Source organism: Durio zibethinus, chromosome 13, assembly GCF_047325235.1.
Source record: "Durio zibethinus cultivar Kanyao isolate XHJ-2024 chromosome 13, ASM4732523v1, whole genome shotgun sequence".
In the NCBI taxonomy this organism is placed as follows: domain Eukaryota; kingdom Viridiplantae; phylum Streptophyta; class Magnoliopsida; order Malvales; family Malvaceae; genus Durio; species Durio zibethinus.
The window spans coordinates 4,753,010-4,778,607 of NC_143174.1; the positions used below are offsets into that span (position 1 = coordinate 4,753,010).

At 30.9% G+C, this 25,598-nt stretch overlaps 2 protein-coding genes across 7 annotated transcripts; both read right to left on the reverse strand.

Moving 5' to 3' along the window:
* Positions 1-6,161: 6,161 nt before the first annotated feature.
* On the reverse strand, positions 6,162-14,617 carry LOC111303912 (homeobox-DDT domain protein RLT1-like). 4 transcript variants are annotated; one of them, XM_089742764.1, is made up of 9 exons: positions 13,456-13,776; positions 11,614-11,721; positions 11,184-11,537; positions 10,884-11,105; positions 9,301-9,380; positions 8,108-8,545; positions 7,926-8,006; positions 7,743-7,837; positions 6,162-6,463 (listed from the first exon to the last, which is right to left on the reverse strand). In XM_089742764.1, exons 1-9 carry the CDS (start codon positions 13,460-13,462, stop codon positions 6,394-6,396), a joined length of 1,455 nt encoding a protein of 484 aa, XP_089598890.1. In that variant the 5' UTR covers positions 13,463-13,776; the 3' UTR covers positions 6,162-6,393. The 4 variants fall into 4 exon arrangements, with proteins under 4 accessions (XP_089598890.1, XP_022756162.2, XP_022756160.2 ...); XM_022900427.2 differs by lacking the exon at positions 13,456-13,776 and adding an exon at positions 12,897-13,021; XM_022900425.2 differs by having other exon boundaries at positions 10,884-11,537; positions 13,456-14,617.
* A 68-nt stretch (positions 14,618-14,685) lies between these two features.
* LOC111303913 (signal peptide peptidase-like) lies at positions 14,686-20,929 on the reverse strand. Of its 3 annotated transcripts, none has more exons than XM_022900430.2 (12): positions 20,789-20,929; positions 20,602-20,656; positions 19,543-19,658; positions 19,292-19,443; positions 19,090-19,175; positions 18,138-18,265; positions 17,499-17,549; positions 16,966-17,052; positions 16,763-16,832; positions 15,850-15,986; positions 15,630-15,707; positions 14,686-14,942 (listed from the first exon to the last, which is right to left on the reverse strand). In XM_022900430.2, exons 2-12 carry the CDS (start codon positions 20,639-20,641, stop codon positions 14,862-14,864), a joined length of 1,026 nt encoding a protein of 341 aa, XP_022756165.1. In that variant the 5' UTR covers positions 20,642-20,656; positions 20,789-20,929; the 3' UTR covers positions 14,686-14,861. The 3 variants fall into 3 exon arrangements, with proteins under 3 accessions (XP_022756165.1, XP_022756163.1, XP_022756164.1); XM_022900428.2 differs by having other exon boundaries at positions 17,499-17,570; XM_022900429.2 differs by having other exon boundaries at positions 17,499-17,570; positions 20,602-20,714; positions 20,789-20,915.
* Positions 20,930-25,598: the final 4,669 nt, after the last annotated feature.

Sequence of the window (25,598 nt, forward strand, 5' to 3'; positions counted from 1 at the left end):
TTTTTACTATTTAATGTTATTCTATAGCAAATCTACTAAATATAAAACAAATAACAACAGAATTGACCGATGATCGAGGCCCTCTTTATACAAAAAAATAGTTTCTTAACAAAAAAAAAATTTTGACCTAAAATTTTTATCACGAAAAAAATTTTGACCTAGGCCATGGTGATAAAAACAAACATATTTTGGTATGAAATTCAATTTACTTTATGAAAAATTATTTAATATATTGATAGTATAATTTTTTAATTTTATAAATGAGATTAAAACTATGGCCATTGTCCCATTTCTCTTTTAAATTAATTTTTTTAAATATATAAAAAAAATGTGTTATTATTTTAATCTAGCTTGTGAAATTAAAAAACTTTATTGTCAATTTTATCAAATATATAAAAAAGCATGTGTCATTATTTTAAAGATGAATTTTAAATTAATTTTTTTCAATATAATGGGATTGAAAAAAACATAAAAACTTTTTTTAATTACACAAAAAGTCAAAGATTCATTATTCAAATTTTATTTTCTTTAAAAAATCATTTAATTTCTTCAATATTATACATATATCTTGCTATTTTTGTTTATAAAATTGACAAATGGGCAAGTTCAAGTTATTTTATATTTAAATTATTTTTAGCTAAATTATCTTTAGCTCAAGTTAAAATAAATATTGAAAATTAATTTTTAAATGAAAATTTGATAACTTTAAAGTTTAAAAATAAATTTGGATGATTACGAATTTGAATTAAATCTGTCTTTAAACTATTTTGAATTTAGATAATTTTGAGTTTAAATATTTCAAAAAAAAATTTGAAATGTTGAAATATCAAATTTGAATATATTTTATGATATATTACATCTATATTTTTAAATTTTGGATATATAAGTAAATATCAATATTATGAAAAAAAATATTCTAAGAGAAAAAGCATGTAAAAGTTGGGTTGATTGAAAATCAATATATATCCATAATTACTCTATTGATTGGAACCACAATGAGGGGTGCACTTTTAAGAAAAGTAAAGAAAGAGTAAAATAGCCACACAAATGAAGAAAAATGGAAAAAGATTGAGACTAAATGCACTACAACCTTTTCTCTTCATATTTTATTTTTTTTCAAAATTTTTTAGAAATAAAATTATTAATTATCATTTCTCTTTTATACAAATTTCAGGAAAGATCTGCAAACAATTTATAGCTTTTTGAAAATTTATTTTTGAAATATGAAATTGTGAAAGTTTAAGAAAAATTACAAAAATAAAAATTTTATTAAAATTTTTATTAATTAGTGTAATAAAAAATTATTAAAAATTTTGATCTTAAAAAAATAATAAAATTTTATGAAATTCTAATTAAACATTTTATCTCTTAATGTTACAAGATATAATAAAAGAATTATTAAACCTGATCAACCTATAAAATTTGAAGCTCTTAGAAGTTGTATAAGTAATATTATTTAATACTATATAATTTTATCAAAATTTAATATGTAAACCAAAGAAATCAATCATGATATCATGATAAATAAATGAAAAATTTTTTTAAGAAATTCAATTTAGTTAAAATTATTATAAAATTTTAATAATCGATAAAAAAATATTTATAAAAAATATAAATTTTAATTTTATAAAAAATAAAAATAGTAAAATTAATTTTTTATTATTTTTAAATTATGACTTTTAATAATATTTTTATTACATTAATTAATAAAAATTTCTAAAAAAATTATTTTTTATAAGTTCTTTTAAATTTTCACCATCTCATTTTCAAAAATAAATTTTCAAAAGGCAGTATGATTTTGGCTTCTCAAAATTTATTTTCGAAAAGATTTATAATTTTTTAAAAAATTTATCAGATTTAATATTTAAATTTCAACGTTTATAATTTTTTTTTTTATCAAAATGTTACTTCTATTTTAAAAAATAAAAACAAACATGTCCTAAAAGCCCAAAGCCAATTTGGACAGTGACACTACGTTCCCGGTACATTTGTAAAGAAACAAAAGTGCAACTGTTTGGCTTCTTTATCATCTTTGGACATTAACGTAGAAGAAAGAAATTCATAGTTAATCAGTGGAAAAACACATAAAACAAGTCAATTCCTCCTGACAAATGAATGAAATAAAAGTTAAATAAATAATAAAGCAAACGGAACGCATCCTATACGAATTACATTCATGATAAAGTCAAAGAATGTTAGCATTTAATATTTTTAACAATGCAAGTTTAGTTGAGTTATTATTAATTAATTACATTAGATAGTGAGAGGTTGACTATTTAAATTTTTATTTTCTTTAAAAAAATTATTTAATTTCTTTAATATTAAAAAAATTCATTTACGTAACGTCTGAAATAAGTTAATCTATCAAAATTTATCAAAATTAGTTGAGACCAATAAAAATAAATGGTATTATTTGATATCAAATTCGATACATAAAATCATATTTAAAATGTATCATATTTTGATACAATTAAAATATATCGATTAATACGATTGATATCAAAATAAAATTAATAATTATACTTTTAAGACTATTTTGAATTTAGATAATTTATAGTTTGAATTTTGCAAAGAAATTTTTAAACTATCGAATTTGAATTTATTTTTTCACACATTGCATCTATATTTTAAAAATTTTGGATATATAAATGAATATTAATATTATGAAAAAAGAAAAGAAAATTATAGTAGAAAGAAGAATGTGAGAGGTGGGTTGATTGAAGTTCAATGTACATCCATAATTACTCTATTGATTGAGACCAAAGCCACAACGACTGGTGCACTTTAAAGAAAAGTGAAGAAAGAGAGAAATAGCCACACAAATGAAGAAAAATGGAAAAAACTTAGTCCCCTTTTTCCTTTGCCCTTTGCCCTTTGCCCTTTGCCCTTTGCCCCCCCAAAATGGTCCTACTCCAAAAGCAAAGGGGCCTGAATTGCCTGATGATGTGCTTTATTGGCGTGGCCCTAAACAACAACCATACCCATTGCCCTTTGCCTTTTCTTCTAATCCAATATTGCATCATAAAAATGAAGTCACAAAACTTTTATTTTCTTTCTGGTTGGTCCTTTGCTTGACTATTTTTATTTTTTTTTGCAAATGCTGAAAAGATAACATGTTTCTGGTTAGGTTCTTGTTCAGTCAAAGGTGGCCCTTTTGATAATCTACCATTGGCAATTCAAGATGAAAACCCTCTTTTAGCAAAAAGAAAGGAAACAAAAAAAATTCAGTTGGTAAAACATCAATTCATTTTAGGGTTTTTTGTTTTGCAAAAATATAACTTCTTGAAATTTTTTGCAAATGAAAAATAGGTTGAGATGCATCTCAGTAACTCAATGATCAGTGCATATATTTTCTCCTTTTTTTTTTTTTTTTGGTAAAATATGAACAAAACATAAAAGAAATTAAAGCTAATAAAAACCTATCATCAATGCCAATGATATCTTGATTTAATGATAAATAAGAGATTTGAAATGTTGATTCGTTCATTGATTAATTTGTTTATTTAATTTTTATATCTATTTAATATGATTGTATTTTTTGTATATTTGATGCTATTAACGATGAATTTTTTTAATTATTAGAATTAAAATTTTAATCCTTTATCATCAAATTATATAACTATCGATAATATGGTTGTAATTTTTCCTATACTATCCTCCAAATCATATACAAATTTATAAATTACTTTTATTTCTATTGGATGTAGTAAAAATTTTCAATATTCTTCAAAAAAAAAAAAAAAAGATACAACTATGAATCTAAATTATATGTCCAACCACTAAGTTTGATGCTCAAGCATGAAGGTTAACATAGACCACCTGATTTGTCCTGCCCATTTCAACTTCAGACAAATTCATGTTCTAATTTTTTTCTTTGGACCAACCATTCGACTGAGTTTAAAGCGATTTGACCTATCAACACAATAACATTATTATATATAGGAATATATAATCAAATTTTTTTAGCCATGGGTTAGATTCGAGCAAATTAATATTGCAATCATAAATATATATATATATATTATATTATAACATATGCAAAATTACCATATAAACATTTATGTAGATAAATTTTTTGGATGACATGTATGATAATTTTTTATAAAAGTAAAATAATTTTTTAAAATTACAAATTAGATAATCTTAAAAGTTTTGAAATAATAAAATTATTCAAATTACAATTAAAAATTAAATTAATTTAGATATATATATTTTTAAATTAAAAATGTGAAATATAAATTTTATCTTCTTAATAAATAATTTTAATTATTTGTCAAATAATTTTAATTAAAAAAATTATTTAATTATCAAAATCTTTCACCATGTATAAATTATTATTATAAATAAAATAGTCCAAAGGGAACACATGGCATTTTTTTCTCGCTTTTTTTAAAAATTTTAGTTTTTCGGACATTTCAATATGTTTGAATTTTATATATGTTATAAATTTTGAAAAGTTGAATCTAATTTTGGAAAGAAATTAATTTATATGTATATACTCGAATTAAATAGATAAAATTATTTTGTGAAAAAAATTTTTTATAAAAAAAAATTACAATCTAAAAATAAGAAAGATATTATATGTATTAAAATTTGAATTTCAAATAATTGAATATCACTTTTAACAATATTTACATAAATTAATTGAAATTCAATTAAACTTGTAATTTGCATTACCGGATCATTGTTTATCTACAAATTGGTGAAGCTTTTTACTTTTAATTTTTTTCACAAGGTGAAGCATATTGTTTAGACAAAGAAATTTAAAAATAAAAAATTTGTCAAAAATATCGAAGTAATTAATTAAATATCCTTTAATTCTAATAGTAGATGACCATAGCCTGTTGGACTGGACCATAGGGCTTGTTTGTGCAAACAAAGAAACAGACAAGCGACATTTGTGGACACCCAAAAAGGTTGGTTTGTATATTTACTTCCCCAAATTTGACAAACCAATATGTGATTTTTTTTTTTCTCATATTTGGTTTGCTTTTATTGTAATTTATCTAATTGGTAAAAAAAAAAAAATTATCGGAAGGGGTCTATGGAACAATGATATGGATTGAATTATGATGATAGATCATACATTCATGGTAATTTCTAGTTACATAAACTGGCCGGCGATTTCAGATTATAGACAAAACCAATCAAGTAAAAACATATGGTTAAAATTTGACATAATCCTTACCTATAGATATAAAAAATGCTTGTCCAATCTGATCACTGCTAATCAGAATGCTTTTGTAGAGGACGAAAGTATAGCTGACAATATTTTGCTTGCTCAAGAGTTGATAAAGGGTTATCGTATTAAAAGAGCATCCTTGAGGATGGCTATTAAGCATAGGCACACCCATGTTTTTGGGTAGGGTGTCAAAATTGGCACTTCCCAAGACTAGAAAATAAGAAACTTTGAAGGAAATATTTCCATTGGACATCTTCAAAATTTTTTATAAACGTTATTTTCGTTGATAAAATTAATAAATCCATTAATAATTATATATATATATATATATTATAAATGAACACCTCCAAAACAATCTCTGATTCGCTGCTGCTATTAAGATTAATTTGAAAAGGCATTTGATTATATTGATTGGAGATTTCTTTTTAATACTTTGGCAACTCCAGATTTTCCTTCAAAGGTATTTGGTTGGCTAAGAGCTTGTGTTATAACTCCTAAATTTTCAGTGGCACTAAATGGGGGGGATGGTAGATTATTTCACTAGCACAGAAAGGCATAAGGCAGGGAGATCCCCTCTCACCTTAGCTTTTTAGTGATTATGATTGCATGTTTCATCATCTATTCCGAATATGGCAAGAAGTTTTGTTACCAACCCACTTGTAAAAAGATGCATTCGATACATTTTGTTTTACAAATGACTTTATGATCTTTACAAATGGGGCAAAGAAGTCTATTCCATGTCAGGTTTGCAACTCAATAGTGCTAAATCTGAAAATTTTTTTCTGTCAGGCATTTAAATTGGTTTTAAGTTGGGCAGCCTCCATGGATATGATATTTGGGAGAATAATTTCTGGGAGACATACTATGAAACATTGTGATCCATTAATCTGTGATATTTGGGTTGCTTGGATTCATGCATTCCCTTTGAGAAGACTTCGTTTTTGGCATGCTAAGTTACCACAGCATTTAATTAACTAGATAGTGAAAAAGATCTTGTACATATATTAACAGCCGAGCACTATTCAAGGACAAAACACAGTGAACAAAAATGCTGTCCGAGCCCAATGTTCCTAGCAGTGCTTTCCAGTTAGTAAGATGGAAGGCAATCTTTTTTCAGCTGTACAAAAGCAGTTATACAGACATTAATACAGGTCTCGAGGAGTCGAGATAACCCCTTAAGCCTCTCTGCAATCCATCAACCATATGCGCTGTCAATCCAAGGAAGAACTAGTTTCTGCAGTTTCATCCTCACTGAAGCTAGATGGTACATCCATGGAAGATCTAGATCATGACATATACAACAGTTAAAAGGTTGACAACCATATAACATGCAATGAAGATTATGAAACCATGATTCGAAATTATCCCTTGCTAGACCTACAGTTTTTATACACTTTGAAAAAATGAATGCCATACTGATGGCTCCTTCACTTCCTGATTCCCACATCCCCCTTACCTAAACAAGGAATTGATTTATTCAAAGATTTGCAAGAACCCTAGCTCCCCAAATTCCTGAATTTTTCAAGTTTTGGATTCAAGTATTAGTTAGGGGAGAGAACAACCATCCAGAAAATCCTAACATTCCAAGTTTGTGAATTGTGATGTGCATGCATCAGTTGCCCAGTAAAGGTTATTAAATCCTTTTTTTCCTACCTTTCACAAACAACTCCCTCCCAAGCCCAACCCTCAACCCTACCCAAAAAAGAAAAGGAAATAAGAAGACATGCACACTTATAACAACCAAAAACCATCTTTTTTTTTGTTTTTGGCCAAAACCAGAAACCCTCTCAGTGAGATGGAAGTGCAGAGACATTATTTTTAAGGAAGTGATAAGAGTTACTGCAACACCATTGCATATTTAGCAAAATAGATAATACTAGGCTACACTGATTAAAAAGAAGAGAAAAATGAAAGACTTTAATTGCATTGAGATTACCACATTCATAATTCACAAAACAGACCATCATTAATTCTCTAAGAAAAATAAAATAGACTGCCATTCACAAGTATCTTAACCATATTAGTTTAGTTTTCAACCAATGCTGCAGTTCCAAATCCAGAACTTTATTAAGCTACGAACCTTGCTCGCTTGTCCTATGATTACAAAGATGTTTGAGTTTACAAGGTTTGTTGTGGCCCTCTATTTATGCTGTGTCACAACCTACTCAAAATTGGTTTAGGTTGGCAGGATGCTTAACCATGACAATTTTATTGTGATTTCCTCATCACTTGAAAGGCAAACACATAATTTAATGTTGCTCCAATAGCCCATCAAAAGGCCACTGGTACCAATCAAGCAACGTTACTTGATGATTTGTAAAAATCTTGTAAACTAATAACCAAAGCAAAGCACCAGCAGAATAGTTACTAAAAGAAAATTAAAGAACAAAGAGCAAAAACAAGAATGAATGCATAAAAATAGAAACAATAAATATGAACATAAATGAATGCCTATATCCACATACATGCAAGATCACAATAAATACACAAGCAGAAGCTTATTGGGATGTGCACATGCCAATAAATAACAGGGAGCGGGTAAAAATACATAAATACTGACCCTTTAGTCTGATTTGTCAACAGAGGCAATCTGGCATGTGATGCATTTGCCACAAAATCTTGTTGAGGAAATTGAACATTGATGCCCTTGGCAACCTTAAAATATGAAAGAGGGGTGTCAAAAGCAAATCGTCATTACATGATATGCATACTTGACCAAAAGCCAACTTAAGCTTGAACTTACTCTCATTTCATTTGTTGGATCAATTTTTACTCTAACAGGGTACTCCTTATTCGGCTTCCACTCTCCATCAAGTTTCTCCACCTGCATGTATGCGAAACACATGAATTTCAAGCCAAAACATTCACCATGGAAACTGCTGAATGAAAAAGCATGTGAGCAGAAATATAAGCCAATAATGACACCTTTGCCATCCTCACAAATGGCCCCCTCTCAGTAACCAGGGACTCACTGCACCCACGTATCAAATTTGAAGTTCTAGAAAGGTTTTCATTCTTTGGGACCTTATAGGTATGACTATCATCATCATGCAACCAAGGCTTTTCATGTTCCTTGGCAATTTTCCAACAATAGGGGCCAGGATGGTTAGAAGAAGAATCTGATCCCATCCTTTCAACAGCAAGCTTTGAGCTCATCAAACTTTGTTTGCAATCACTGACAGCAGTTTTTTCGGCAGAACTGTTGTAGATATCTGAAGAAGAGTTTTGGCCAGGAAAAGGGTTGGGACAAAGAAAAGAAGACTTATACTTTAATTGATGATGAGATTTCCTGTCTTGTATTTCATTTGCACCCTCCATATGAGAATCCTGAGAACTCATCTTGGAATTATGTACTTCATTTGTCTACAAGGCCATTAAACAGAAAAAGATGTATCACAGAAAAAAAGAAAAAAAAATCACTGTGGATAACTTATTCTTAGAAACAAAGATCATATCCAGCTCGTTATATAAGAGTTTCCATTATAACTAATGTCAATATAGCTTCTAATTGGAAGAATTTGAGTGACTTCCATGTATCCAAGAATAGAGGACAATCAATGCTTCCAAGAAGCATCGCTGAAGGTAAAAGATCCAACCAAAGCTTTCAAGCTGCAATGTCAAAAGCTACAGCTGGAATTCGTTGTATTGCAGTTCTACTAAAAGATCCATATACCGGTGGATCTGAAAGATTTCTTGGCAAAGATAGAGGATTGCTACCTTCCAAAGAAGTTTTAAGATGATTTCTCCTTTTTTTCCCAACAATGAATAGTGGGGCCAGATAAAGTTGCTCAAAACTAACACAAGTATAGCCCTTTTCCTCTGCCTGAACCCTTGTAAATACTAGCAGTATCTAACACATATCTAATACTCCCAGCAAATCTCTGTTATCAAAGACAATACCCTGAATTCAGTTATCTCTCAACAGGATTGGAATATGGCACCTTTGGACAAAAAAGTTTTAACATCATAGTTAGTTCATATGCTGATTGAATTGGCATGAACTAACTCTCAGTAATTTCAAACAGGGTCATATAATTATAGAATAAAATATAAATATACTTTGGGTGTACACTATGTATGCTAAAACATGAAAATAATGCATCAGAGAGTCCACTTACAATGTTAAGATTTGGCAGCTTTATAACTCCAGAGATATCTGGTGAATGGGTTTGTTGAGGATCTCCATCATAGATTGGCTCTGCCAAAACAATAAATAGAAGATGCACCTAAGAGTTCAAATATTTCAAGATTGAAGATATGAGATCAACATAGCAAAAAGACTACAAAGACATGCAGACAAAGGAAGGTAGAAAAAAGGAGAAAGAGTAGGGCACAGTTGTACCAAAGCAGCTATTCTCTCCCTAGTGCACTCTTTATGAATGTGTCATGCTTCAAACAAGCACGTTCCATTCATACAACCACCTCTGCTTCTGATTCAAATTTATCCATCCTATTTCATTGTCATTTCCCAGCCACAAACTTTGGGCTTTCTCATTATTCTATTTGCATATTATTTTAAATTATCCATTAAGTGATGCTGAAATTTAACTCCAACTGAACCTATTGACTCTTAAAACTTCCACTTATCACAATTCAGTTACCAGATTGGTTTTTAACATTGTTTCCTTGCTTTGGACATTTATATGCCTTTGCAATAACAAGAAACTTCAAAGCAAGCTAACATTATTTCAAATAATAATTATAAAACACTTCTTTGCAGCTTAAACTCTAGATTCTAAGCTCATAAGGAGTAAAAGGATTTCTTGCTTTCCATAACCATGCTAATTCACCAAAGGAATTGCACCAAACTCTTCATGGGAGATTTTTTTTCTACTAATGCACCTTGCTCAAAATAAGTGCTATGCACTACTTATTTGCAAATCACAAATACCCAAAATACAACAAAATTGAAGTTAAACAGTTGCCATAGATGACTTTCTCAGGAAACATTATCGCTCTGCATTTTACTCTCACAATCAAATAACTTGTCCTTCCAAATCTTACATTAAGAAAAATACTGACAATAAAACAAGAAAGAAGATGCATTTAGAAATCAAAGGGAGAAATCTATGGAAGCAAAAGGAAGAGCGATCGATTTAAGAAAGAAAGGGGGGAGAATAGGGAAGAGAGTAGACAAAATTAATAGGACATAGAGAGATCAGAATAGAGAAATAGAAGGGGAAACAAAGGGGAATGAGAGATGAAAAACAAATAGGAAATTACTTAGCACTAAAGAAGCATGAAATAAACATTAAAGGAAGGTTATGGAAGGGCATAGACAAGACTAGGAAATATAATCTATTTATATATTAAAGAATTAAGAGTTCTGAGCAATTGGACTAAACTGATTTAATGGGATAGTCATTCTGGTTTAATTTATCACTAACCGTACTTTGTGTAAAGTTCTAGGCTCTTTTAATGAGAAGCAGTGATAAGTTGCATATCCAAGAATAAAACGCTTTGTCTCATGCATTTGCTTTTGAAAACATCATACATTAGTACAATAAATGCATAAATGCAGAAGAAATATGTTCTATTTCTAAATTCAAAAGCAAATAAAAGTTTAGTGCACAAACAAAGTAACAAACAATAAATAAAATGACAAGAAACAATAAAATTTAAGCACCCCTTTTGCCAGAAGGCATTTCATGATTCTATGAAAATTGTCAATATAACAAACATATCTGTGTATCGGACTTACCATTGACAGGATTGCTACTTGGGAACTCAAATGCACCAGGAGGAAGTGGATCAAATTCAATACCAAGTAGTGGACCTTCTTCTTGATAATGCCTCCCAAGCTGCCTCTTAACAGCAGTAATAGCAGGATTTTCATTTCCACCCTTAACCTTTAAATATCCTGATGGCTTATAACCCATGCTTTTAGCACTCCTAGGGTTTATCTGCATAATTGCTCCATTTTCTGCAAGTTTAGCAGAATTTTGCATATCGTAAGGGTCCCTAATTTCAGAAAAAAGTTGATCATGTAAAGACAAACTACTTTCAGAAGATGTATCCTCCATCTGAGCATCATGTGGATTTTGATGACTCCTACGCTCATATTTGAGGTCAGCAGCTGGAAACTCTTGGCCATAAATCCTTTGACTTTCAACCTCCCTCGGATCAATATTCCTGTAATCACCCTGCTTAATACTGCCACAAGAATCTTGCCTGAGCCCACTACCACGATCCTGAATAACACCACTAGAATGATCCTGTCGCCCATTAGCATAGGATTCATCTCTTCTTTTGTCTTTTAACCTTCTATGACAAAACCAACTAGATATCTGCTTTTCTGTCAACCCTATCTGAACTGCCAGTTGTGCTTTCATTTCATCTGAAGGAAATCTGTGCTCTGGAAAAGAACCAAACTCCTTTTGAAACATATGAAAGGAATCATTTAAATAAGATGAGAAGAGAAGAATTAATACCTTTGTAGAAGCTCTCCAGAGCCGTAACCTGGGCTGGTGTCTTGAGCGTTCTTTTCTTAAACACATCTAGAGAAACTTTATTCTCTTTAGTCTGCACTTCACCTGAATCTAAAATAATTGCAGAGAAGTAGAAACCAATGTATTAGATATGATAGCATTAAGCATGACAGGGATAAAAATAGTTAGAAATTTGTTATAAATTCGCTGCTATGCTTCATATAGAAATCAGAGCCATCACAGATATATATGCTGGATTACTTTCAACCAAATGAGACGAAGTCTAATAGTTACTAGCCAACTACATTAAATAGTGTATAACAAGGAACAGGGAAATCAGCCTAATAAAAAGTAAAAGTAAAACAAAAACAAAAACCTCATTTAAATTACTAGGAGTCAGACTAACAATTTCACTATATTCCCTCAGCCAATTTATACACCTTCAAATTTGTTAGATTAAACTCACTGCAATGTCACATTTACATACAATCTTCTTCTTGATATCTCTCTCTTGTTTTTAGGAGTACCTGTGGTTATGACACTTTACTTGACCAAAAAATTCCTGTGGTCCCCCCTCCCCCCCCCCCAAACCAAAACTTAAGCAAACCCATCTTTCCACATCAGCTAGCTCTAAAAGCCATGTCTAGATATCATTAAGAACCACAAAAAAATCATTACATCAGAAAAGCAAACACCTTAAGGGTGGTATGAAACCTAACATAATAATGGATTTTAATGCCACAGTAACATATGAAAAGGAACCACCTCCGACCAATTACATGACCTTATGAATAAGTTGCCTTCCTAAGTCATTAACTTACTGAGGTTTCTCAATTGATGTTAGCTAGCATTTCCTTCCATTAGGGAACTTTTGCTTTACCGATAAACTTTTGCACATCTCATCCAACATTCCAGAGAAATTGACCTTTAAATATCCTTTGATCCCATCTTCAAGAGAACCAAATGAAGAAATTCATGGATCACTTGTACGTTTATTGAAGTACAAAGAAGTTCTCAAATCTGTCAGCTTAAGGTATTTGACTAATTTCACACTTGACATTCAACTATGTGTGAGGAACTGAGGTTAGCAGCTTATGCAGATTATCCATAACACCTACAACATGATTCACAGAACATGCTATCCATTGATACATCACCTACCAATTCAAAAATATCCTAATGTCCATGATAGAACCATACTTCCAATCTGCAGTTATAACAACATTCTAAAGGAAACAGAAAGGAAACATGCAACCTTTAGAAACAAACATACGAATATAACTTACTATAAAAGCAAAGACATGAACAAATTTGCATATTTCCAAGTGATAAAACAACACTAAATCGTCATGAATTAGGCCAGGCTTAGTGGTTGTTATCGCTGGCGGCTTCTCACAATGATTAAGGTCAAAGGTTAGGATCTCCCTCCCACAGTTTGGGCTCCTCTCTAAAGTACCAAAAACAACATTAAATCATTGGGAAAAAAAAAAGAAAAATACATTCCAAGCAGACAATACAAAAATTAAAAAAAGAAAATCATAGCTTTTTTGTGGAAAAAAAACATGGATAGAATTTTCTAATTCTTTCTCCATTTTCCCAACAACCAAACACCGCCCATCCCCTCACCAAGAAAAAAAATTACAAATGCTGCCAGGCTTATTGTCCAAACATTCCTCTATGCATGTAACTTTCTTGACAGATTGCAGTAAACCCACAATTAAGAAACCCAAAATTTTAACTTTACACTTCAATACCAAAAACTCAAAATTGGAAGCATTAACAACAGAAAATTAAAGACCCGAATCTCAAAATTTTTTATCTGAGATTGAGAAACGAAAGCTTTACCTTCCATAGTTTCGATATTTTTTTTCTTGGTACCCTTTGTTTTTCTTCAAAGTTTTGTCCTTTGATTTGACCTTAAAAAAGGGACCTCCATTTTTGCGAAGCAAAATCTGGGTCTTCAATTTCAGAAGCTTTTAGAACTCCATGGTTTTTCCTTTCTTATTGCTTACATTACATTTACATTTTAATTAATTTACTCATGAGAGAGACAGAGAGAGAAAGCGAAGGAGGGAGAGAGAGAGAAATTCCTGAGGAAGAATGAAAAGATAAGAGTAAAGGAATTTTTATTTTTTATTTTTGGTTTCGATTTTGCTTATTTGATTCAATTAGTATAATTCAACGGTTGGGTTTTGGTTTTGTTTTAATTAAAACCCAGTTTTGGCTCTTTTTGTCTATCTTTTTCTTTTTTTTTTTCTGTTTAAAGTTATTTTAAGTCTCCATTTTCCTTCCCAGAAAAATTAAATCAAATATAGATATTGTAGCACCAGCAGTTGTGAAATAGAAGTAAAGATCAAAATCAAATCATCAGAAACACCTCACTAATATATGATGATGGGGGCAGGCAGGGCCAGCCTACTACCATTGGGCCAACCCTCCAGCCATATAAAATTTGTACCACTCACTAACGATATAAATGAAATATAAATGATTTCAGTTCTTTTTCTTCTTTGAATGATATTTTATTATTATTGCAATAAAAGTTAGGTAGCACAGATTCCCTAAGCAAAATCATATGTTGCAATGAAATTGTTGAATGAGATGACTCCATGAATTTAAAGAATACACGAAAAGAATTGGACGGATTCAGTTTGGTTGAGCAGTTTTTCATGAAAGTTGCTTTGACAAGTTTGTGTATAAACTGAAAAGTATTCCAACCTTTTCATGAAAGTTAGCAGCAACGTTTTGCTTGACCAATAAAATATTCAGCAGCTTTGAAAAACAACAGAAAAGCATTGATGAGAAATGCTGATCGGCAATACAAGCATTCAGCATGATTTTTTTGTTTTTGTACAAAAAAAAAAAAAAAAAGATAGTAGGGAATACAAATGCCAGAGTTTAAATTAAAACAAATTGGATGTTACTTTTTTAAAATATTGCATAAATTAGGTGACATATGTATCAATGTGAAAAATGAGAAAAAAAAAAAAAAAGAGGTTGGGGCAAATAAATAATTTTCCAAAAAGAAAGTGTTTATGGATCTAAATACAATGTGAACATCTATGAAAATTGGAATTGAGTAAAAATGAAAGTAATCTTGCTTAAGAGGCTAAATATTTCTTTCTTGCTTAATTCCAAAATCTGTTACAATGGTTTTGCAGTAGAACAAGTTAGCCAAGATTGACCTTAAAGTAAACACTATTTCCTTTTTCAAGCTAAAATAGTTTCGGTGTCTGGTTGGCTTCTATAACTCATTCGACCTTCTTGCTAGATTTGTCATCGCTACCTTGTTGAGACGTAACTGCAGTCTTTGACTCATCAAACTCCAATAACTGCACATTGTGATAGATCATATTAACCAAATTACAATCCGAATATAGAAGATAATCACTTCATTAATCAAATTCCTAACTGAATAGCAGAAACAGTTATAACTAAAGAACATTCCACACATAAGATACTTGGCATGATCGTCAGACTATTGATTCTTAACTTTGTAGGCAATCTATAACATAGAATATTATTTAGCATACCAATTTATACAAAATTCTGGGGGTTATCATTTGGATCTAAAACAGTCAAAAACCCCTTGTAAAGCAAAATTTAATGCTTAACTCGATATCATATAGCATAAGGTCCTCCTACACCTCCATGGAGCATGAATTTCACTTTCTTCAATTTTTCCTAGACTTGGACATAACTGAACCCTCAATCCTATCCCACAGTCAATCATACTCTCATTCTTTTTTTTTGCATTAACATTACACCAGATTCTCTAGTTCAAAATCCTCCAAGACTTTTGCAAGCAAGAGATGACAATAGTACTTGTTGCTAATCCTAGAAAAACCGGGTAATAAAAACAAATTTTTACAATAAGAAGCCAACTCTTACATAGAATTATGTTTTTTTTTTCACTTTTTCCTTTTACAAGCAAAAAGACAATTTGAAAAGAATTGAATTAAAAAGTACAAGCCAAGAACATAATGCCAGAGAGAATCAAACAAGGGTGGAGAACATACCGGTTTGACTTCTCCATTCCATATACAGTGAGCAGCCAAGAATCCAATAACAGCTGGTACAATATACAAAAGTGCGGGCTGAAAGCACAATGAGCATAGCAGATCATCAGGTTGTCACATAGAGAGTGAGTGTATATCCACAGGATAAAACTTTCACTGGATACAGCTCACATGCTTTAACAGGAAGAGAGGATAAAATAGAGGGTCATGAAGAGTTTACCTGCGCAGCTTGAAACCAGTTCATGACAACAATTGTAAGGACCAATCCCACTATGTATCCCAAAAATGCACTCTTAAAATACTGGCTCTCTTTCCCCCTAGATACATCAAATCTTAATGCTAGTGCTACAAAAATACCTACAAGGAAGAAATAAACAAATATGAAAACAGAAAATATTGATCATACCTTACTCAGTTTCTTATAGACACATACATAACTCTATAAAGTTTTTAATGTTAAACGAATAATGACCAATCAAATGGAAACTAAAAGGAGAAACAATTTTGTTGAGCCCAGTAAATGTACATTTATCAACATATTCGTGTATGTTAATAACCAAAAAAAAAGTCATAAATTAAAAAGTTAATCATATTTCACTCAAGAATAAGTGGCATTAGGAAAACACCAGCATTTGATAGTATCGCTGCCCAGGACGCCTATCCTAAAAACAATGATGATACAGCAATTTAATAAAAAAAGATAAGAAAAAATTAAATAAAACGCCTATATAATCAAACAACATAAGTCAAATGGGCTACAGCAGTAAATGAGATCATACTCTAGAAATAGAATACATGAGTTAAAAAGAAGCACTCAAGCATATAATCTACGAATTTTTTTAAGCCATTTAACACACTCTGTGTGAGCTTGAATTATTATGTAAGTCTTGAATTTCAATGCATATAAATAAAGTTTTATCAAGACAAATACATCAGACCTCTAGATATAAAACAAAATACAATTAGGAAAGGAAACGGTCATTTTGATTTCTCCTGGTTCCACATTCAAAATCTTAGAATGCTACTCTCTAATTAGAATGACAATGTAATAGAACAAGAAACCCTAAATAAAAGCTCACGTCATAAAACAGCATGCATTAGACCTACCAACTAAAAATGGATTTCAAACCTACCAGGAATTACAATGTCACCAAGTCCAAGCATGGAAAATGGTCGTGCAGAGTCTGCTGTTGGGAACAAAAGCTGCAGAAAAGTACTAAAGCAATTAGATCACCAAGGATAACAAATTTGATAATACATTGAAAACATAAAGTATATACATCAAATCAAAAGCTAACCAGGAAAAGTATTTCAGATAAAAGAAAAAAGAACTGACCTTTATAGGAGCATCAAAAGACTTCGCAACACTAACCATTACAGGAGTGAAAAAAACCCAGAAAATATCATATACAAAAAGCCCACCCTGCAAGGTATAAAGATGGCAAAAATCATATGAAAGAAAAGATAGTTGAACATGAAAGGCAAGTAAATGAAAGGGTCAAACATAGCTTTGCAATTTAGCTAACAAAAACATAACTTTGAAATTTGGCTAACCAGAGCAAACTAACAATAACCTCAAAACAAGAAAGAGTGTTGGCAGAAAATATAAGATAGAAGCTGCAAGGATCAATTCAAGTCGCTGTCAAAGAAGATTGCTAAGAAAGGAAATTGGGTCTACAGATCAAAATCTTAAGAATAAGCAACTATAGAAATGTTGTCTAATTCATAGATCATGATCAGCTAAAAACATGCAAATTTTGCTAAATTGAAAAAAAAAATTCATATAAGGAAGTTAACTTGTCTCAATAACAGTGAATAATACTTCCCATGAATAAACAAACTAACTAAAACCACTAATCAACTTCTTACCAAGAGAATGGCACCAGTCCTAAAAGATCCAAGAGAAAGCATTTCAATTCCCTGCAAAAACCAACAACAAACCTTCAAACCACCAAGCCTAGTTAATATGTGTAATCCACTTGACCAAAAAAAAAAAAAAAAAAAGCCATAAACTTCAATAAATGGAGGGAAAAGCAAACAAGGTGATGAAATATAGATAAATCATAATAGTCTTCATAAATTTATTAAAAGATAAATAAAAAGAAACTTTCAAAATCATTGAACTGCTCAGTTGAACACCAGCCACAAATTTGACAGGATCAACCATATGCAGACAAATCATTTCAAAGTCAAAAACTAAACTTATGTGAAACACTGTAGCAAAAGATGAACCGAAGTCTGTTAGACGATTTGAACGCTGGGGCAAAGAATTTTCCGTTTTTGTGATATGATCATCCAAAAGTACTTTTAATCTAACAGAAATACGAACTTCCAAATTACGAGTTTGCATACTGACAAGAAATATACCTAATAAATATTGTTTTCTCTGGGTCCGATTGCAAAATCATAGAAAAGGAAGTAGATAACAAACAACATATAACTCATTAATCAGAAATCCTCATTCATTAACAAATAGAAAAGTCAATAAAACAGGTATTTCAGCCAAACCTGAATGCAGAAAGCAAGACCCAGAATGTTATTAGCCAGCCAATGCTTCTGCGAAGCGTACCATGCACAGAAAAAGGTTCCAGGGATTGCAGCTACGACCTGAGATCTTGTGAACTCAATCTCAAAAGCTGTTTAAGAAAGGTGCGAGGAAAAACATTAATCTGTATAATAAAAACAAGATAATGTTTACTAGATCAAATAAGAATTCTACAGAATTAATGATGGACATAACTGAATATAGATGTACTCAACTTTAAACAGGAAAAAGTTACAGCACTCAAGCAAAAAATTAACACCTAAAACTCAAATCATTCACAGAAATTGGCATTCAGCCTATTCCAGAGGCAAACCTGGCAGCTTTATATAGCACAAAAACCAGAGTGATTGTAAACTGCCAAAGGAACGTAAAGTCCCCAGAAAGGTATCATGACAATCAAAGAATTAATTCCAATTTGGATTTATGGAAATTGCAAGAGCAAATCCTGGAAACAAAGTTGAGCTGGAGCTTTGGAGAAACTACCAAATTATATAAAAGCCAAAAAAAACTTAAATGCACCTAGTATCCTTTTAAAAGAAAGAAGAAAAATAAAGTTCCCCCTATCTCCATGTAACTTCCTTCCCCACACAAGAAACTCATCCAAGGTAATTTTCAAAGAAAAAAATGGCAAATAACAGAAAAGCACTGAATCAGGAAGAAACACTCAAGAATACAAATACATTCAGAATCTTTCAATCAAATATCAATGATGCTTGCCTTGATAAAAGATGCAATAAAGCCAAATAAACCAAAAAATGTCATAGAGAAATAATAAAAGAATAGAGCCAAATATGGCACACGAAAGAATATGTATAGGTATCAAATTATACATTTTTAAAGTAGAGGTACCACATTTGGAAGTTTATTATAGAGGCCAATATGACATTATTGCGAATAATAAAAGAAGGGCCATACATCGGAAGTATGGAAAATGCCAAATGATATGGTCCTCATTCCAATGCTTTGGCAAGAAGCGTCTTATGGCAGGCAATATTGTTGCCCTGAGAATGATAACAGGAAGAATAAATGAGATAATGAAACAATCAGATATGACATCATGTGAACTAGTTTTGTAAAAGTCGAAAAACAGTAGCAAATCCATACGGAAAGAACATACGAAAGAGCAACGATTCCAAGCACAAAGAAATAGCATGTCAATACTGCATTAACCAAGTCTTTTGATAAGAACTTGAAAAGCAAGAAAAGCGATAACAACATTGCACTCCCAACAAACGGAAAACGCATTGCATGCTCATTAGACATTGTCTCCTGTATGATAGACATAACATTGTTAGCCAATGTTGATCTGAACTCGTTAATAATAAAACAAGAAGGTGGAAAAATTATTTTAAATGCTACCATACTCACCGATGGTGGAGTTGGCTTGACAGAACGATAGCAGCCTGCATATACTGTGAGGCATGCAGTCAAAATAACATTCAAGTTGGGGTCTACCTTCACAAAAAGTGGTGTAAACGTCAACCCTGCATTTAGTAAATCATTGACACTATGTTAAAAAGAGTCAAAGCTTCTTAACCCTGTGGAAATGGAATATGCATGTGCCTCCTTAGAGATCTCATATCTGACAGTGACTTATCACATGAAACGCCCTTGGTTCCATGTATTCTCTAAAAGAATCAGCCACAAGGCCGATATCATTTTTTTTTTCACCAGTATATTGAGCAAGAGTCATGAAGTAAAATATAATATTGCCCAATAATGCATTTGGACTGAGAAATTTGGGGATATCCATGCAAAGTGCAAGCATTTGGTTGTTGGTTTTGCTAATTACTTTTACGTTGATAAAAAGTCACTAAAAAGAAAAAGAAAGAGCAGAGAACAAAATCATATTTAATTAACATAAGCAAATGGTTAAAATGTAATGTGAATTCCAACATAATTGTTTCACATAAAACTACACTCATGCATTTTATTACTTCTTACTTGTTCAAAAATATTAATTTTTGTGTCCAAAGCAACAACCAAACAGAGCCTAAAATTTCAATTCCTTTTCAAGGTTTTCAAAATTGCAAAGATTCAGCAACCAATAAAATGTAATTCCTTTAAATTTTCCACGTATAATCTGTAATTTTATAAATAAAACATAGATCATTCATACCATAAAATAACAAAGCTAACCCATTTCTACCCAAATTACACATTCCCAATATTGGGAAAAAAAGAGTCAAATTTCACCCCCAAATCACTTATTCCCATCAGTTCTCTTCCCTTGTTTGCCACTCAAACCCGAAGACACTGTAACTAACTAAATCTTCTCTGCTCCTACTCAACTAAATTCAAAAACTGAATAATGGAATTGAACAGAAATTATGCAAAAAAAAAAAAAAAAAAAGAGCTCGTTCTAAAACAAATCAAAATGTAAATAATAAACTAAAATTAATCAGGAATAGATCAAAAAAGACAAACCCGCTAAAGCCAAATTGGCGAGTCTTTCAGTGCTCTTCATCGTCGACGTTTATTTCTAATATAACAGCGACAAAAATTCGAACTCGGTTTAGGCCACAAAGAAACAAAAAACCCTAAATATATAATAGATCGAAACAATTTAATGAATTAGTAAAGAAAAAAACGAAAACAAAATCAAGATTAGAACCTTCGATTTAATGTCCCTCCGTTGCTCTCTCTAACAGTCGTTGGAGTTTTACAGATCCGAGATGGCGGAAATGAGAGCAAAGCAAAGAGATAAATAAAAGAAAAAATTAAATACTTTTTTATTCTTTTTCTCAGATTGAGGGAAAATTTTAGAGAATTTGATTTTTTTATAGAGACCGGGTTTTTATTTTTACTTAAGGAGGTCAAAGTAGGAGTTAATTTTGTTGCTATTTGTGAGGTGCTGTCAATTTGAAATATTGTGACTTCCAATAGGAAAGCAGTTGTGGTTGGAAATTTTGCAAAAGAGTAATTTTGCTGGGATCAGTTTGACGCGTGGCTTGAAATGATTGGATTTTCGTAAGAGAGTTGGTGCGACTCTGTTACCGGTGAGGGTTTATAATAAATTAGGGAAATCCAGGTGAAAATGTATGTCATAAAGAAGTTGACAGATTTGGGTTCGTCTTGTTTTTTAAGTGAGCCACGTCCATGAGGTGCCATCTCCAATCAGTTTTTGCCACATCATCTTTCAAAAATATCTGTGTCTCGCCCCGTTTCGCGCTGTTTCACTTTTTTTATTCCAGTGAAGAAGACTAGAGCATTTTGAATACCATGTCCAATCTCTAACTAAGCAACTGTATCCGACGAATCGGTGACGTCGAACCTTTCCAACAGTATCCGACGAATCTGACACAGATCCCAAGTCCTTTTAGGTGTCTAGTCGTGTCGATGCAGAATGTAACTTCAATCTATGCAACGGCAGATTAACAACTTGTGAAATTGATACAAAACGTTTGAACCTATTGCAACTCGCTCATGTCACGGCTACTCTTTCGAAATCTCCCTCCCAAAATTCTCTTCCCTTCCCAATCAAAATCACAAACCTAATTTTGATTTTAGAACGCTTCAAACCCTAGAATCCCCATCAAATAGGGCACCGGATCCTTTCATGGTGGGGAAGATTCTGTTCAGTTTAAAGCAAGGTAATACGAATTTTTTGCGTGATTATCAATTTCGATTAAACCCATTGATTGCAGTTAAGGTGTCGAATTAAATGTTTATACGTTAAATATTATGGTTGATGCTTTGTGTAAAGATAGCAACATCAGTGGCCTAAGGCACTTCAGAAATGAAAGAGAATGACGTTTATTCCGATAGAGTGACATAAAAAAAATAAAATAAAATAAAAAGAACATTGCCGTGAAAGGCATTTGGAAGAAGCTTTTGAGTTGATGAACTCACTGGATATCAAATAAAGGGTTGAAACTAGGTCTTTTTACTTAATGCCATCATTTAATTTTCAAAGAGCGAAAGAAGTTTTAAATGAGATGCTGCAGATAGAGTTGAGTCCTCATTCAAATACCTATGACATATTTCTTGCTGAGAGTCGTAGAAAAAATAATATATCAGAAGCTGAAGACATTTTCAATGAAATGTTGCGTCGGTCGAAGTGTCGTTCCTGATTTGCTCAGCTTTAGTTCACTTATTGGGGTATTTTGTAGAAATGGACATTTTGATTAAGCATAATATGAAGAGAGTTGGCTTGATTCCTATAAACGGGTATTGCAGAAATGGTGTCATGCCGGAGGCTTTGAAGATCAGGGATGTAATGTGAATGTTGTTACTTACAATACCATTTTGGATGGGCTATGCAGGGAGAACATGCTCACTGAAGCAGACAACCTATTGCATGAGATGGCAGAAAGGGGTGTTTTCCCTGATTTTTACACTTTCACAATGCTCATTCATTGACATTAATTGTAAGGATGGAAATAATATGAAGAAAGCTCTAAAAGCTTCTTTTTTTTTATCATTTAAGGGGCAGAGCCCTGTATTAAAGGAGAGAGGGGAAGGTTGGGGTTTAAACCCCGGCTTTAATGTCTTCTTTAAGTTTGTTTTGGCCACTAAGCCGAAGACTAAAAACTTGTTTGATTCAATGACTCAAAGGAATATTAATCCTGACACTGTGACATACAACACCTTAATTGAAATGGAGAAAGCCAAGCCGCTTTGTGCTGGTATGATCTCAAGAAAGATTCTTCCTAATCGCATTTCTTATGGAACTTTGATAAATGGGTTTTGCGGCATAGGTCATGTTCTGGAGGCATTCAGGTTGTGGAAATGGTATTAAGCCCACTCTTGTGACTTGTAACAGTATCATAAAGGGCTATTGTCGATCAGGTGATCCATCAAGAGCTTATGAGTTTCTATCCAAGATGATCTCATCAGCAGGAATTGTTGCTGATAGCATGACATGTACCACTCTTATTAATGGATTTGTCTAGGAAGAGAATATGGACAAAGCTTTTGTTTGGATTAATGAGATGGAGAATCAAGGGCTTCACCCTTTGACTTCATCAAACGGGGTTTTAGTGAAAATTAATTAGATGATTTACAACTCTTGAAGGATAATAGAGTTTATGGTTTTTAAAACTACGAAAAATTGCTTAAATCATTAAAAGCAAGAACTAGAAATGCTAAGAACAACCTGAAAATTAAACAAAGACAACTCTTTCTGAATTAAAATGAATTGAGATTGAATGAATTCTAGTAAAGAGAAATCTTATTGATTGAAGCTTTCAGTCACGGAAATTGTGTGAACTCAATATAAAAGAATGGAAGAAGTAAATGTTGATTGATCGAACATTTAAAGACTTATGATAGTCATCCAATCAGACAAGTTTATCACCGACAATAGAACTTGTTTACAAAGAAATTGCAAACAGAGAGCCTACAAATGCGAAACAAATTTGGGAAAAAGTTGGAAACAAGAAATAAAAAGCTGCTGGGGCTTACATATATTGAGCTTGACATGTGTGGTAGGGGTGTTTTTTTTTTTTTTTTGGGCAATTATTGGCTGACTTAGCACTCAACGGCGTCAGTTTCTTTTTTTCCCACAAATAATGCCAAACCTGTCAACATAATCTCAGTAGCTGACATGTCCTTATCTTGCTACTTGTCAAATATTAATAGAACTAATAATTCGTGTATTTATATAATATAAAATATTAAATTTATATATTTATATTATATTTTATATAAAGATTATGTATTATAATTTATATCGAAATAAAAAAAATTAAATATATATTTTTAAAAAATTTATTAAATTTATATATAATTATTATTAAAATTTTAAATCATATCATTTTTGTATTCAATTTTTATATTCATATTCGATTATTTTATCGTATTTTAAATTATCAAGTTTAAATATCAATGAATCTGACAAAATGACATGTTATTCCTTTTGCCAAATCATTCTAACCTGCCACAAGTCTTTCTTGAATTAACCAATTACTTTTTGTGTGTAAAGAGAAAAACATATAAACTTTAATCCTTTTAAATAAAAAAATTATATTGGATCAAACCTAAATTAATTATTTAGAGTGACAATGAATAAAGATTACAATACGAGCCACCTTGGAATTAAGCATACGTGGTTTTAGCGGTTTTAATGCAAGGCTGATTTCTTAGAAAAATATTGTAATTAGTGGATAAGTTTTGGTCTGATCATATAGCATATTGGCAGCTGCACATTTCTTTTTCAAAATGACAGCAAATAGTACATTTGCATTTGGACATTTCTTTTTCAAAATGACATCAATTAATACATTTGCATTTGGTACTTGCTTTAATTCATGTGACTTTTTCAAGCCGTGTTGAAAAAAAAAATCATGTGAAATTCATGAGCAGTCATCTTCACAAATAAATAAAATATAAGATAAAAAATGAAATGAGTTTTAACACATATATATTTAATGATTTTAAACAATATGATATAAAAATTATATAAAAAGACATAAAAATAATATTCTTTAAAATTATAGCAAAATCATATATTAATTTGACAAAAACTCAAAAAATATTTCATATTTAATGTATCAATCTACAAATTATGATATAATAATTTTATATTTGACATGAAATAAATATAATATTAATACAAATTGTGATTTCTTCATAGATTATAGAACATCATTGTCAAATAAATTTACTGCAAAGTGGATAGACAGTTGTAATATATATGTTAATTTAATAATTTTAAATATAATTTGATGATATAATACGAAAATTATATAAAAAAATAAAAATAATATTATTTAAAATTTTAGCAAAATCTTATATTAATTTGATAAAAACTCAAAAAATACTTCACATTTAATATATCAACACAAATTATGATATAATAATTTTTATATTTGACATAAAATAAATATAATATTAATACTTGAATTGTAATTTCTGCGTAGACTATAAGAACATCATTGTCAAATAAATTTATTGCAAAGTGGATAAACACTTGTAATGATGGTGGAGATAATGGGGAAAGTCAAAATTCATTTTATTCCAATGGCAATTTACAGTTTATATATATTTCCTAAAACCTAGATTTTGTGGGCGGAAATTAAATTATAAGCAGCATATAGTTTTGCAGAATTTGACCAGATTCACAAATTTTTTCTATCCCAGTTAAGCAAAACAACGATCATGAATTAATGATAAAATATTATTCCATGGTTGAATTTCCAATTTTTTTGTTGATTATTATATATAATATTGCGTGTTCAAATTCTCACGTCTTAAATAAAATTACGTGATTCTTACTTCTATCCATGATCAAGTAAAAATAATAATCATAATAGTAGTAAAATTAAATAATACTCAATAAATTTAAAATTTAAATCCAAATAACTAAAATTTTGAGAGAAAGAAAGCCGGCATTGCTGACCGACGAACCCATCAAACTCTATAAGACAACAAATATGGACTTTCTCCAAGTCAATCCTTCCCTTTCCCTTCTCTCCTCTTCT